The sequence below is a fragment of the Chelonia mydas genome, chromosome 1 (genome assembly GCF_015237465.2).
Source record: "Chelonia mydas isolate rCheMyd1 chromosome 1, rCheMyd1.pri.v2, whole genome shotgun sequence".
Taxonomy (NCBI): Eukaryota; Metazoa; Chordata; order Testudines; family Cheloniidae; genus Chelonia; species Chelonia mydas.
The window spans coordinates 12,296,565-12,312,856 of NC_057849.1; the positions used below are offsets into that span (position 1 = coordinate 12,296,565).

At 50.9% G+C, this 16,292-nt stretch overlaps 1 protein-coding gene across 3 annotated transcripts in view; it reads left to right on the forward strand.

The window, feature by feature from the left end:
- The first annotated feature begins 15,633 nt into the window (after positions 1 to 15,633).
- The window catches only part of RAB6A (RAB6A, member RAS oncogene family), a 99,946-nt gene continuing 99,287 nt past the window's right edge, over positions 15,634 to 16,292 (forward strand). The window contains exon 1 of one of the 3 annotated variants that reach the window (XM_037880072.2): positions 15,634 to 16,008. In XM_037880072.2, the coding sequence (XP_037736000.1) occupies positions 15,939 to 16,008 (70 nt within the window). In that variant the 5' untranslated portion in view covers positions 15,634 to 15,938. The remainder of the gene's footprint in view (positions 16,009 to 16,292) is intronic. The other 2 variants (XM_037880120.2, XM_037880192.2) reach the window with 2 other exon arrangements.

The window sequence follows — 16,292 nt, forward strand, 5'->3', positions numbered from 1 at the left end:
ACGGAGCACTACATGCTACGACAAAAATAATAACAATGATACAGCTGGCTGCAGCAGCTTTCTCCACAGGCGGCTTGGCTCCAGACCTCTGTGACCCAGGAGGTCAGGCTAGAAGACCACAGGGGTGCCTTCGCACCTAGCAAGCCACGAATCTAAGACAGACTGAGGGCCTGGCCCCTGCTCCCTTTGAGGCCAGGGCAGCCCCGGGCATAGGGGCTGGACCTAGGGGTGGCTGCAGGGGTTTCCACCACATGCAGGGTTCACAGCCCCGTTCAGTGGCTCTCAGCACCCCTGGCCCAAGCAGCCCCTGGGCGCCCTGGGGTGGCCCTGGCATCAGTGACTCAGCGGCCGCAGGGCTGGCTGCTGCCCGGGGGGGACGCTCTGCAGCTGGAGGCCTCGCCCCCCCCCAAGTGGAGTTCAACCCCCGCGTGCTGACGGTGGCGCCGCCGGGAGCAAAGATCAGGCCGGGGCAGAACTAGACGGGAAACGTGGCAGCCGCTGCACAGCGCAACCACACTCCCCAGGCAGCAGAGGCACCCTAACCTGGCAGCTTTCCACGGCCCCCCACGTCCCGCTCTCGCCCTGATTGGCCCAAGCACCGTCCTCGGTCATTGGACGGTTGCAGCGTCAGTCAAGCCCAGCGGGGCCGGAGGAGGCCGCCCCAGCCGCCGGCTCCGGGCTGGGCTGGCCCGCCCGGGCGGCCATGTTGAGTGTGGCCAAGGCCCCCGCGGGGGCGGGGGAGGCTGGGATGACAAGGTGCGCATGGCCGATCCCAGCCGCCTGCTGACTCAGGGCTGGGCTGGGCTGGAGCGGCCCATGGGAGCGGCAGCCGGGCAGCTCTTGGTGCCCCTAAGGGAGGAATCGGGGTCACCACCCAGCCCCCGTTCTCCTGGGGCATCCCCACAATGGGGGAGCCCCTTAGTCACCAGAGGCCAGGGACCCCCACCACACTCTGCCCCTCCTCTGGGACTAGGGTGACCAGATGTCCCGATTTTATAGGGATGGCCCCGATATTTGGGGCTTTTTTTTTTTTATATGGGCTCCTATTACCCCCTCACCCCCGTCCCGATTTTTCACACTTGCTGTCTGGTCGCCCTAACTGGGACCCTATTATTTGTAGTACCATAATGCCAAGGGGCCCCCGCACCCTGGGCCGGGACCCCGCACCCTGGGCCGGGACCCCGCACCCTGGGCCGGGACCCCGCTGGGCTAGGTGCTGTACAAACCAGACCCACAGAGGCAGTCCCTTCCCCAGAGAGCTGCCACGTCCAGTGATCTGTCGACCCCACCTCCCCGACCGCTGGGTGTGACCCGGCAGCACACGGACATGGCGTGGCAGGACGGGCGTGTCCAAGGCGAGGTGATTTACGTCAGCATGTTGCCTCAGGATGTGATAAGTGATGCATGAGGGGTATACACTGACCAGGAGTAAATCCAAGCTGGAAGTTAGAAGAGAAGTGAGGCTCTGGAGCAGCCTCCCTGTAGGAGCAATTGTGGGTAAACAATCAAACTGCAGTAGTTACACGATGGCGCTTGGTAGGTTTATGAACAGGATTTTAGGGAGGGGGTTGCTGGCGGTAGCAGGGACTGGTAGGGTTGCCAGGCGTCCAGGTTTCGAATGGAACGCCCGGCCGAAAAGGAACCCTGGCGGCTCCAGTCAGCACTGCCGACCAGGCCATTAAAAGTCTGGTCAGCGGCATAGCGGGGGCCTGGGGCTAAGGCAGGTCCCTCTCTGCCCTAGCTCTGCCCGGCTCCTAGAAGCGCTGCTGGGACCCCGCACCCCAAACCTCCTCCTGAAACCCCAACCCCCTGCCACAGCCCAGAGTTCCCTTCCACACCCAAACTCTCCTGGAGCCCGCACTCTGCCCCCCCCAACCCCTGCCCCAGCCCTGAGCCCCCTCCTGCACCCCAAACCCCTCATCCCCAGTCCCACCCCAGAGTCTGCACCCCCACAGCCAGAGTCCTCACTCACCCCTCCAAACCCCAATCCTCTACCCCCGGCCCAGAGCCCTCTCCTGCATCCTGAATCCCTCATTTCTGGCCCCACCTGGAGCCTACCCCCAGCCCAGAGCCCATACCCGCCCCCTCCCCCCCACTCCAGCCTGTAGCCCTCTCCCACACCCCACACCTCTCAGCCCCAGCCCCAGCCCAGATCTCGCACTGCCAGTCGGAACCCTCATCTCCCCTCTCACACCCCAACCCCCTGCCCCAGTCCAATGAAAGTGAGCGAGGGTGGGAGAGAGTGAACGACCAAGGGATGGGGGACAGAGCAAGCGGGGGCTGGGCCTCAGAAAAGGGGCAGGGAAGGGATGTTTTGTTTTGTGCAATTAGAAAGTTGGCAACCCTAGGGACTGGACTTGGTGACCCAAGAGGTCCCTGCCAGCCCTATGATGTGCTGAGAGGCAGTTACTGACCCACACGTGTGTCCCATCAGATACAGTCAGATGGCTGGCAGCCATCAGCAGCTACATATTGTGATGCCAGCTGGTTACACTGTGACTGGCGTTGCCATCTTTTAACATATGGCTCTATCACAGTGTCATAACAGTGTAGAGTTATCACCTGTTGATCATGAGCGAAATCAAGGGGATTTTTGAGTGCTCTGCAGAACCATGTCCATAGGGGCAAATCTGCCCAGTGCATCGCCCAATTCCCAATTATTTCTCTTATACCCAGGCCTTATCTACATTAGAGAGAGAGATGATGATGCTAAGTACCATTAGTTTCCCTTGACTGATCCCAGTGAACCATGTGTCCCCATTCACAACTGCCGCCAGCCATTGATCAGTTGTGCCAAGTAATGCAAGACTCACCCCAATTCTGACAGGTTCCCCTCCTCCTAGACGGCAGGCTTTTGAGAAGTCAGGACCATTGTCTTCTTCATGCCTTTTAATAGTCTTCCTAGCTGTTGCTGTTCCCGGAGTGTCCAAATCAGGGGGTGCTGCAGGAGTGAGTGAGTTCAGGACAAAATGAAACACAACAGTCATGAAAGCTGTTCTCTTTCCAGTGTTGGTGGATGGGGTGGAAGCTTTGCTGGAGGTGACCTCCCTCTGGGCTGCACCTTGTCCTCACATTCCCTGCCCTCTTCTGGATGCTGCTGCACAAGGTGTCCTCCCCCGCAGCATTCAGCTCCGCACTGTGTAGTGGTGGGCACTCTGCAGCCTTGTCTGCCTTATGGTGCATCAGAGCCACAGCAGTTTGCCTGCCAAGGGAGCCTCCAGTGGTACAGAGGCAGAGGCAGAGGCAGAGGCAGGATTTGCCCCTGAATAAATAACCATGGAACTCCTTGCCATTACCAGATCAGCCATTCTCACCCGGACATGTGGCCTACTGTGTGTGGCCTCTTTATTAAATGGAGGGTGGGGGGAGGGAATAAGCCTCTTAGCATGATGCTACTTGCTACTTCCAACCCCTGCAAAGGGATACGTTGCCATTATTTCTAGAGATTTTACCCACTGAGTTAGCTGAACCAAACTCTTCTTTCAATTATAATCCATCTGACAGTATTACAATATACCTCTAACAACTAGATTTGTACTTGTGAGCTCTTTGGATACAATCCTGCTCCTGTGAAGGTCAATTTCTGACAATGGCTTAAGTAAAAAGCAACCAAAGAGGGCACTTCTATGACCCAACAACATGAACATTTAGTGTTTCAGTGGGAGATGCTGCAGCCTGTAATTCAGGTTCCCAGTCAACCCTTAAAGTGAAGTTCTAGTCTGAAAAAGGACAAGGAATATGTCACCTTCTTTCTCAACAGACTGGACCCCTGGGTGTACTAAGTGCATTTGCTAACTTTAGTTACTAATAAGAGTTCTGCAGATTAAATTAAACCCTGAATGGATCTGCACCCTCCCACTCCCCTTGGTGTTGGTGGGTTTGCAACTGTAAACCACATTAGTGCATGGGGGAATCTTTGTCTCTCTCTAATGGATGGACCCTGTAAGAGGTTATAGCTGGTTGGAGCACAGGCCAAAATGTTCAAGAGTGGCCATTCATTGTTGAGGTCTCACTTTTTGAATGCCCAGCTTGAAACACATCACCCCCCTGAACACACCATCCTGGGCAGTCACCCACTGCGCCCACCCTGCCTGAACTGATCCATAAGGCTGCTACCCTGCCAGTCCTTTTGAGAGCCACCTCTACTAGGGTGCCATAAAAAAACAGCCAGCATATGATGTTTGGGCTGAGATGCAGTTGGGGAAGTCTGTAATTTCCTTATTGATTTGTCTCATTACAAACCAAAATAAAAGCCAGCGAACACACAAATACATGTGCATAAAACAGTATAGCTTTGCCGGCATTGTTCTCTCCCACCCTTCAAATGTCATGGGATTAGGGGTTATTGAAAGTCAATTTAAGTCAATGGAAAGACTCCAATTGACTTAAAGGGGTTTGGGTCAGGCTCCTATGTGTTGAAAGCTCTTTGGGGCAGGCAATGGATCTTCCTATTTATTTGTACTGTACCCAGCACAATGGGATGCTGATCCTTATCAGACCCTTGGGCACAACAATCAATCAATCAATCAACCATTATTAATAAAAAAAACACACTGGTCCCAGTTCTCCCAATACAAGACACAAAACTTGCTCTGCAAGTGAATGGAAGTTACAGGAATCCAATGAGTGAAGAATCAGGGTCAATATCAGCAAATAAGCAAATTAAAAATAAAGAAAATCTGTTCACTTAAAATGACGTTAAATCCATTGAAAACAGTCTTTTAGCTGCCCGGATTCTCCAGCCCCCATCAGAGCAGTAAAGTACACAAGACAAATGTCATTAAGATATTGCACAAGCAGGGAGAGATGGAGGCACTCCACCAGTGCCAAGTACAAAGGAAAATGAGAACACTGGCTCCTGTCCTATTAAAACTTATTTAAGATTAATCTCCTTAATAAAGTTCCATTTCCCCCTCAGTTCACTAGCAGCTCAAGGCCTGAAAGAGCCCCTCAGAGAGGTAGTTAGTCATGTCAGGGGCATACGATTCAAATAATCAGAAATAGGATGAGGATCTACAGTCTTCAGAATATCTTCTAATACTGCTCCTAAATGATGGGCTTTGGTAGTGGTGAGATCTGACTGAGAAAATGCTCAGAGCGGAAAGGTTCATTGTACCCTTCTCGCTCATCAAGCATGTGACAGGAAAGAGAGGAAACAGAATGATGAAGCTCAAACAAGATTCACAATTGCTGCTGACCCACTTGAAGGGGGGGAAAACAGTGTCTGCCCAGGAGTCAGACACCTGACCACGCAGACAACCCGAGTGATTTACAAACTCAGTGGGTCTAGTCGTGGGCACAGGAAGAGATAGGATTTTTCTCTGTGTTGCTAGTCAAAGAGCAAGTGAAGTGTTTTTGGATGATGTCCCTTTAAGAGGAGAAAGAATGGGATGCTGGGCTCATACGGTTCTGGGGCACCTGAAAGCAGTGGCAGGGAGGAGGCAGCTGAAGAGGGGATGAGCTTTGGGGATGGGTAGTTGAGAAGCGGCCGGTGGATAAGAGAATTGGGAGGGGCTGGCTGGGAGTGTGAGTAGGCTCCTGGATTGGGAGTGGTGGCTCAGAATGACCGTTGGGAATGATGGTGGCAGTTGGGAGTTAGCAATGCCAATCTGTTTGGTGTATGTATTATTTAAGTGCTCCCATCAAACAGTCTTCTCTGGGGGCATGAATAGAGTTCTTTAAAAACAATACTAAAAAAAAAAAGACACACCACACACTGATTGCAATATTTGTTGAGCCATGTCAACTAGATTAAGGCCAGGTCTACACTACAAACGTACATCAGTAAAGTTACATCTCTCCGGGGCGTGAGCGACGTCGTTATACTGACCTACCCCCTGGTGTAGATGTAACCCACTCACCTCCTGGGTGTGGTGTTCTGTCCCCTCTAGTGCACCGAAACTACTTTGAGATCAATGAGTCTGCTACAGCCTTAGCTAACGGCCATGTGGCTTGAAGCTCATGTATTTAGCTCCAGAGGTCCCAGGTTCGATCCCGCCCTCCAACGACCGGGGTCTGTCAGTGTTACATAGATAGCGCAACGGGAAAGCCTCTCCCATCGATATCGCTGCTGCCTGTCGGGGAGCTGTATTAAGATGTTCTTCCATTGGCATAGTAGTGTCTTCACTACAATGCTGCAGGTACAGCTATGCAGCACTGTACATGTGGACAAGCCCTTAGAGAGATTTGCTCAAAAATGGGGACACCTCAGACATAAAAGCTGTAGTGCCTAAAAGTGCTCTCAGATTTTGGGTGCCACATGTGCCCGATGGCCAGCTCGAGACTCCTCATTAGCAGAGATGCTGAGGGCTCACTTTTCTAGCTGACACCAGTAGGAGGTACAGTTGCTTGGCACCCTTGAAAAATCAAGCTCAAGCTGTCTCATGTTGGGCCCCCAAAACTGGAGGTACCTCAAACTGGTGGACAATTTCAACAGTTTTCAGAGTAGCAGCCGTGTTAGTCTATATTCGCAAAAAGAACAGGAGTACTTGTGGCACCAATTTATTTGAGCATAAGCTTTCCTGAGCTACAGCTCACTTCATCGGATGCATTCAGTGGAAAATACAGTGGGGAGATTTATATACACAGAGAACATGAAACAATGGGTGTTACCATACACACTGTAAGGAGAGTGATCACTTAAGATAAGCTATTACCAGCAGGAGAGCGGGGGTGGAAGGGGGAGGGAGAAAACCTTCTGTAGTGATAATCAAGGTGGGCTCAGATAAATTTGTTAGTCTCTAAGGTGCCACAAGTCCTCCTTTTCTAATTTCAACAGTGTTGGCCTCAGAGGACACAGTTTTTGCATCAAGCCCGAAAGGTCAACACAACGTGGGCTCAGCAAACTAGGGGAGACTCCAGAGTTAGAGGGCCCTCCACTGAAAATTTCCTTCCAGGAGCCCGTAGAGATTTCAAATCTAGATAATGCTAACAATAGCATATCAGCTGATTTGAATGTACACAAGGGTGCAGGGCATAGGATGGGGAAAAGGGCTGGAATGGTTATGGGGCTGACTGGAATAACACCTGAGAACAGGGAGTTGGAAGTAGGCAGCTGGTGACTGGGAATGATAGCAATCAGGCAGAAGGGAGTGAGCAAAAGGAAGACTCAGAAGATGGTGTAGTGAGAGCAGCAAGTCCCCCAGGAAGAGCAGAGAAACAAGGCCTAATCAGGGAAGAAAGATTGAGCTGGGAAATAAAGGAGATAAAAGTGACCCAAAGAAAGCTTCTGATGCCAATTTAAGGCTTGGTCCTCATTTCTAAAGGAATTTATGGATCAAGCCTCAACTGCATTTCAATCTATGAATCACTGGGACAGCTGTGCTTCTCTGGGACAACACAGATAGCAAAGCCCAGGACGAAGCACGTGAGAGCTGGAGACAAAGCATTCTGGATCTAGGGAATCCAGCTATGGAACAAACTTCCAGAGACAGCCAGGCAAATCTAGAGTCTGACAGTCTTCAGGAAATGCTGCAAAACCTTCCTCTTTGAAAAAGCCTTTCCACCATCAGAATTACAGAACACTGACCACTACCCCCCACCCTCCCGGCCCAAACAACCAAAACAAGACATTCATAACAGCTAAAAAAATAAACCAAACACCCCACCCCACGCAGAATTTTGGCCCCCACAAGGGAGAAGTGCCAGGGATTCCATGAAGTCTACCAGGGACTCTGCTATTACTATTGATTTTCCAGGGGAGGGGCTAAGAGACGATGCTGATGGGCAGCAGTACAAGAACAAACGAACTCTGCTCAGAAAGGTAAATGATGTCCTGGGCCCATCTCGCCGCACTGAGAGGCATGAAGGGCTTGCATAGCTTCTTCGGTCTTTGTTTCTATGGAAAAAGAGTTTCTTTCCACTGCTGTCGAATCACATTGTATTTTGTCAATGGCAATTGAGGTAAGTAGGTTCAGGGGAAGCACTGAGCCATTGCAGCCAGATGCTGTGGGCCTCTGTATAGAAGCAGGGATTTGCCATCATCCATCTTGAGTGATACTGAGATCAGGCACCCTGCGAGCTCTCCAGGAAGTGTTGTGCCGTCCCCACCGCGGCAGGAAGAGGTTGGAGGCTGCAGTGGTGCAAAGAGGCTCTAGCCTCTCCTCCACTGGGAGGCCTGCAGCTGGTGATACTGGCTTGCAAGGAGGCATGACCAAACAGAGACAGGGGACGTGCTGATTCAGGGCAGTCCCGCAGCAGCTTCTGCTACCGAGAATCCTATGGAGCCCCCAGTGGAACTTAAAGTTGTCCCCACAGTTGCAGTGAAAAGCTACCTTTTGGCACAATCTGTATCCTCCAGCACTCGGAAAAGCAAATCCAGCCCTCAGGTTCTAATACAGCCATTATATAAACAGGCATGTCAATTGGTCAGGAAATGTGACTTCAAGGTCATGTAACTTGTGCCGTAGTGGGGCCGGCTGCCTCCAGAGCGCCCCCGTGTGGCAGAAGTCACATCAATCTGTGGTGCCCTGCTACCAATGTCCCCCCTCATCAGGGCCCCTTAATAACTCACAGTTCACAGTCCATTACAACATTCCTTCGGTGCCATTTAATGAGTCCTTACACACTGGCCCTCCAAACGCCAGTTCGGTCACTCTCTCCCCTTCTTCTCAGAGCTGGGTCCCCATAAGTGTCTCTCCAGCTTTACCTGGCTGAAGCTCAGCCATCTGGTTCCAGCTGCCAGGCCCAAACCCTTATCTCAATCAATCTCAAACTATACATGTAAAATGATGGGGTCTAAATTAGCTGTTACCACTCGAGAGAGATCTTGGAGTCATTGTGGATAGTTCTCTGAAAACATCCACTCACACTGCAGCGGCAGTCAAAAAAGCAAACAGAATGTTGGGAATCATTAAGGAAGGGATAGATAATAAGATAGAAAATATCATGTTGCCTCTATATAAATCCATGGCACACCCACATCTTGAATACTGAGTGTAGATGTGGTTGCCCCGTCTCAAAAAAGATATATTGGACTTGGAAAAGGTTCAGAAAAGGGCAACAAAAATGATCCGGGGCATGGAACAGCTTCCGTATGAGGAGGGATTAATAAAATTGGGACTTTTGAGCTTGGAAAAGAGACGACTAAGGGGGGATATGATAGAGGTCCATAAAATCATGACTGGTGTGGAGAAAGTAAATCAGAAAGTGTTATTTACTCCTTCTCATAACACACGAACTAGGGGTCACCAAATGAAATTAATAGACAGGAGGTTTAAAACAAACAAAAGGAAGTATTTCTTCACACAACGCACAGTAAACCTGTGGAACTCTTTGCCAGAGGATGTTGTGAAGATCAAGACTATGACAGGGTTCAAAAAAGAACTAGATAAATTAATGGCGGATAGGTCCATCAATGGCTATTAGCCAGGATGGGCAGGGATGGTGTCCCTAGCCTCTGTTTGCCAGAAGCTGGGAATGGGCGACGGGATGGATCACTTGATGATTACTTGTTTTATTCATTCCCTCTGGGGAATCTGGCACTGGCCACTGTCAGAAGACAGGATACGGCTCTAGATGCACCTTTGGTCTGATCCAGTATGGTTGTTCTTTTGTTCTTATGTCTCTAGCAGGAGCCCCCAGCTCACTGCAGCTCCTCTTCCTCACCGATCTCTTCATCTCAGGGCCTTCCCAGCAGGAGCCTTCCACGCTCTCCATTGACTACCATTTCCTGAGCTTCCTTACAGCATCCTGCTGCTCTGTCTTGGGCACTCCCCCGCTCTCTCCCAGGCAAGCCTCATTCTCTAATCAGAGCTGACTAGCCACCCCTTATGTGCACCAGTCTGGCATTTACTAGGTGTGCAACACAAGCATAAATCATACCCCCCTTATTGGCATTCTGTGAAAACCAAATGCAGCCCTAACATAAGGGGATGCAGCTCCCACTGAAGTTAATGGAAATTGTGTCTGCCTATGCCAGGCCTCTGTTTGCTGCCTGGGGATTTGCGGGAGGTGCAGAAGTAAGTTAAAATAGGGGGACTGCTTTATATTACACCCTCCTGCCAATTGTTTCCCGCCAACATCCCACTTTCCTCCCTCTCAGCATGTAAATCACGCTCATTTTGCACACTCCCTGAATTCCCAGGAAGTCACACTTACGTCCACCTACACCTGTTGGCAATTTACTCCTGACGTGTAACTTACATCAGTTTATGTTACTGCTCAATTTCTGGAGGAGATTTGGGGGATTTGCACTTACTGACTACAGGCTGAGTGTGACTGAATTTGCTCCTGTATCTAATCTAGATGACAAGGGCCCAATTCTGCCCTTACATTTGTGGATATAATAATAATAATTAACAAGCAATAGGAATAATACCTAGCTTTTATTGAGTGTTTTTCATTAGTAGTGTCATTATCCCATTTTTCAGATGAGGCACAAAGAGGGGCAATGGTTTGCCCAAGGTCACCCAGCTGGCCAGTGACAGAGCCAGGAATAGAAGGAAAGTATTTTGAGTCCCAGTCCAGTGCTCTATCCAGGCCATACTGTGAATGCCTTTGATTTTGCTGGGACTTTTGCCTGTGTTTCTGAGGGCAGGCTTGTTATTTCCAGCCTTCGCTGATCATTTTCTGCCACGTTTGTGCACTGCTGGTGCTCAGTAAATAAGGGATAGTAATGAAAGTGGTACATTTTCTCAGGCTAAATAAGTCCACCATGGTAGATCACGGCTTCAAAGAAAGCCACTTGTTTGATAGACTCTGGCTGACCAAGGGTTGCAAGCATTAATGGATAAGGAAGATATAAACCTTTGCAGGGGGTGCAAAAAAATGGATCCTGACTTTTGGCCCTGCTTTGCATCACCCACCAGCATGAAACAGCCATACAGCTGTTTTACATGGTCCCTGGAGAATTCCCCATGCATGGGGACATCCTTGGATGGCTTGGTGGCCTTCACATCATCTAGCATAGGGATGTGGCCAGGGAAAAGAGAGCATGGCCCAGTGGTCTCTATTCTCTGGCTGTTGGAATGGCCCCTTGCTCTAATTTAGGCAGGGACCAACTCTGTGGCTGGATTTCCCTCTGGATCAAGGGAACAAAGGTCGCTGAAAGCCACATTTGTGCATACCCTTGCTGATCTGCACCAAGTACAGCTTGTCCTTCTGGACTATACACCCTGCATCCTTCAAAGGATCGGTTTGGCTGGCAGTCTGGAAAATTCTAATTCCCTCCAGGGTTAAAAGAAAGACGGAAGGATAAGATTTTAAATGTCTTGTTAAAACAGATTGCACTGAAGCCAAAATGGGTGAGATTTTGCAGGTCTGGAGCTGGAGCTTGGGGAGGGGAGGATGGCAGAGGAAAAAGCTGTATGAGAAGACAGCGCTGCAAATGCCTTATCTTTACCAGGAGCAGCAGCAGCTGTCTAAAAGCCTGTAGAAGCCAAAGCAGCAGTGACAGATTGTTTTATAAGAATCTGGAGCTAGTCAGAGTAATTATAGTTCCAAAGTCCAGATCCACCTCGATGGCTATTTCTGAGAGTACAATACAAATGAACACCTTTCAGGAGAAAAAAGTATACCCACTGCTCGGTTTGAGTGCCATCGGGAATTTGTTTTTAACAGCAGGAGTTTTGATAGGCTGTACCTTTTTCTTTAGGTTTCCTGGGGGGGGAAGGGGGAAGGGGGGCTGCCAAGCTGTGACAATGTGAGAGATTTAAATCATTCATGACTCAGTTTGTTAAATGGCTCATTGAGACACGTTGCCAGTGCTTTCATCATCAGCGGGATGAGAGACAACGAATGCCAGCGAGCCTCCAATAGGCAGATAGGAGTGTGAAATTGCTGCTGTAGCTTTTTGGGTGCAAGAGGAAGAGGAGGCTTGAAGAGCTGGGGTTCCCTTGTAGCATAAAGGGGGAGGGGGATCATTTGGCATAGTCATTGTCAGAGAAAAAAAGTGTGTTTGAAGCACAGGAGTGGGAGCCAGGAACTCCTGGATCCTAATCCACCAAGCTCTCACACTGAGTCACTGAGGCCATGACTGCACTACAAACTTTGGTTGATGCAAATTACATTGCCATACAGCTGCCAAAGTTTGTGTATCGACCAGGCACACACATACTTGACTGCTTGCATCAAGGGGCTGCACGTAGTCACCAGGAGTTCTGGTGCTGATCCAAATTGCGGTGCGCCATGGGTAGGTATCCCAGTCTGCCATATGCTACCATCTGGTGCAACGCCTTTTGGGAATTTTTTGCAATGTGTTGTGGAATAGAAATGGCTCTCCCAGGGATCTGTGAGATCTAAAGGTCAAGTTCCCAGCATGCACCTTTCTCCATCCCATAATGCCATCCGTATCCCATCATTTCACACCTCTTTTTAAAAATCCCACAAACCTGTGTGGCACTTTTCAGTGTCCGCCATCCCTGACAGAAGCACGGAGCCTGCAGAGCTCTGTGCTATTGTGACTAATGTTGCAAATACAGGACTCACAATTCTTCTGTATTTGCAGATCCACAGGAAGTATTGCAGTAATGGGGGTCATGATGATTTCTTGGAGGACAGTTTGCTGAGGGATACAGCGAAAAGCTATTCCAGGTTGTTGGTGACGTTCCCTGAGCAGCTGCAGATGGTGGAGGAGTGCCACATCTGGGCCTGACAAACAAGCACTGACAGGTGAGATCGCATCGTAATGCAGGTGTGGGACAACAAGCAGTGGCTACAGAACTTTTGGATGCGAAAGGCCGCATTCCTGGATCTGTGTGCCACGCTTGCTCACCCCAACACTTCACGACAGGGACACCAGAATGAGAGCTGCATTGACAGAAGCAAATGGCAATCGCACTCTGGAACCTTGCAACACCAGATTGCTACCGGTTAGTGAGAAATCATTTTGGAGATGGAAAATCCACAGTGTTGGCTGTTGTCATCCACTTGTGCCAGGACATTAATTGTCATCTGCTGATTCTCTGCAATGTGTAGGACATAGTGGATGGATTTGCAGCAATGGGGCCCTGTTGCATATCCCTGTTTTGGCAGCATGTATATACCTGTTCTGATACTAGGGCACCTTGCCACAAAGTACATCAACAGAAAGAGCTACTTTTCTATGGTGGATCAACAGGGATACTTCACTGACATCAGTGTGGGCTGGTCCGGGCATGATGCTCACATCTTTAAGAACCCAGGACTGCTCAGAAAGCTGCAAGTAGGAACATTCTTTCCTGACCAGTGGATTACCATTGGCAGTGTAGAAATGCCAAGTGATTCTGGGGGACCCAGAGTATCCTTTGCTCCCCGGTTCGTGAAGCCGTACATTGGCTACCTTGACAGTACCAATGAAAGCTTCAGCAGGTGCAGAATGACTGTTGAATGTGCTTTTGGTAGGTTGAAGGGACACTGGTGGTATTTACTCACTAGATTGGATCTCAGTGAGCAAAATATCCCAATGGTTAGAGCCGCCAGTTATGTCAGGCAAGAAAGGTTGAGCTGGGAAATAAAGGAGTTAAAAGTGACCCAAAGAAAGCTTCTGATGCCAGTTTAAGGCTTTTTGCATTCATGAAAAAGAAATCCCAACCAGTGCTGGCTGGTGATGCTGGGAGATTGCTTTAGGTGAGAAACTGCTTGTTTAGACTATAAGAAGGGTGTTCTGCTTTTGTTTTATTTGTAACCATTTCTGTTTCCACTTCTTATCCTTGCTCACTATCTCTTAGATCTTAGCCTTTTGTACTAAACTTGATTTTCACTATAGATGTATCTCAGTGCTGTGATGTTATAAAGGACCTGATCCTGGGCTGTACAAGCCAACCTGGGTTTAAACTGTTCCTTTAGAGACCACAAACCTGGCAAATTCTGTGAGTGTCCAGTGGCTAGACACAGCGGACCACTTCAAGCGGGCTGGTGTATATCTGTCACTAGCCTGCACAGAGAGAGTGAGGTCTGAAGAGACCTGGAAGGCAGCACTTGTGTGGCCAGAGGCTGATGGTTTCAGGGAGCTGAACTACAGCAGGCAGAAACAAGGCTGTTTCACACTAAGGGGAGGTAGCAGTAAGGTGCTTCACAAACCTGGGTACTGTCACAGCTGGAGGAGGGATTTGAACTTGGCTTTTCCACATTGCAGGAGTGTGCCCTAATGCCTAGACTAGTGGTCTCACATTCTCTCCTGTTAAAGTTGTTCCATGCCATTTTTATATAAACTACTTGACTCGTCATTGGGCCAGAGAGAGACTGAGAATTACCCTATAGCTTGGTGGCAAGGGCATTTATCTGGGAGGTGGGAGACTCAAATTCATATCCTGCTCTAATGACTATCAAATTATTTATACAGAGTGGAACAGCTTCAACAGGAGAGACTAAGGACTGGTCTACACTGAAAACTTACATTGGGATAGTGACGTCTCTCAGGGTGTGAAAAATCCACATGCCTGAGAGATGCTGCACAGAGAGAGTGAGGTCTGACCTAATCCATGCTGACCTAACCCTGGTGTAGACAGTGCTAGGTTGACAGAAGAATTTTTCCATTGACCTAGCTACTGCCTCTTAGGGAGGTGGATTAACTGCAGGAATGGGAGAACCCTCATGATGAAGTGAGCTGTAGCTCACGAAAGCTTATGCTCAAATAAATTGGTTAGTCTCTAAGGTGCCACAAGTACTCCTTTTCCTTTTGCGAATACAGACTAACACGGCTGTTACTCTGAAACCTGTCATGTTGTTTTAGTGAGTGTTTATGTTGACATGGGCCAGCACTGCAACATTTTCAGTGTACACATACCCTAAGGAAAACCCACCCCAGAATAGTCTATATCCCAGTGCCTAGGACACTTTCCTGCAAATATGAGCGACTCAAATTCAAATTGTTTCTTCATATCAGGCAGCAAGGGGAATGAAGCTTGTGTCTCCCATGTCCCATGGGATAAAAGTTACAAGGTTGGTAACAGCTGCATGTCTTTGTCTGGCTGTGTTGTAAATGGTGTATAAAAATTACAAGTTGATATGACCAGGCAAATTCATGTCAAATTTACTGTGGGAGCTTCAGGCTCTGGAGCATCTCCATCCTTCCTAGTCCCTCCCTGTAGCACATGACACTCTAGTCTCCTGTGGGCTGTAATACTTTGGTCTCATTTCAGTTGATGGGTTTAGTGTGCAGGTGCTGGCTGGTAGCCTGTGATGTATAGGAGGTCAGACCTGATGCTCTGCTGTGCCTTTCTGGCCTTAAACTGTACGGCTCTAAATTCACTATTAACAAATAACCTATTTGTCAGAAAAACGTGCCTCTCTCTACTGCTCAGGGGCTATTCTTATTAGTGATGGGGAAGATACAGCTCTTCCTTCTCAAGGGCGTAGCACCAGAGGACTCAAAAGATTTTCATGAGCAGAGCTCCCCAACCCAGGAAACTTTGACAGGAGCCAGCTGCCCAGCTCCCACATCCCTGCCCAGGAACAACCGCTGCAGCTGGCAGCAGCAGCTGAGTTGGTCAGCAGTGAATTCCTTAACAGCCTTAACTGGGGTCTGCCCTCGTTAGGTTTCAGGGTTAACGCCTCGCCGAAGGGCAGGAGGGAGCTGGCGGCCCCCAGACCGTCCAGCGCTACGCCCCGCCTGCGGCCCAGGCCTCTCCGCCCCGCCCCTCTTCCCTCCGACCCCGCCCTCTGCCCGCGCGGCCACACTCCGCATGGCCCCCGACGCGCGCCGCGCCCGGCCCCCTGATTGGGCGGCGCGTTCGGGCGGGCGCGCGCCCGCCCCTGTGTGGGCGGGGCGGGCGCGGCGCGCGCCGAGTCCCGACGCGAGAGCCGCGGGGTCGGTTGCGCTGCGCGTTGCGAGCGGTTGCGCCGCGCTCTCTCCCTTGGTAACCGGAGTTGCGGGAGGCGGGGACTGTCCGCCGCTGCCAGCAGCCCCGGGGCCCCTGCCCGGCTCCAGCCTCCCTCCCTCCCTCCTTCCCTGCCGGCCGCCGAGAGCGCGAGCGCGGGTCCCGCCGCGGGGAGCGGAGCCAGCGCGGGGCGGCTCCATCATGTCGACGGGCGGCGACTTCGGCAACCCGCTGCGGAAATTCAAGCTGGTTTTCCTGGGCGAGCAGAGCGGTGAGTGACCCGGCCCCGGCCGCGACCGAGACCCCTGTGACCCCCCCCCACACACACACACGCCCAACGGCTGAGCGGGGCTCGGCCCCCTCCCCCACCCCGGAGCAGGAAACCCGGCCCCATCGGGACCCCGCTGAGCCTCCCACGGGCCCCGGCCTCTCGCTCCGCCCGGCCTTGGAGCGCCCGCCAGGCCCCCCGGGCTCTGTCCTCGCCCCCGGCGGAGCTGAGCTGCCCCTGCCCGGGAGCCGCAGCCCCTCGCCCCACCGGCTGATGCAGCCCGCCCG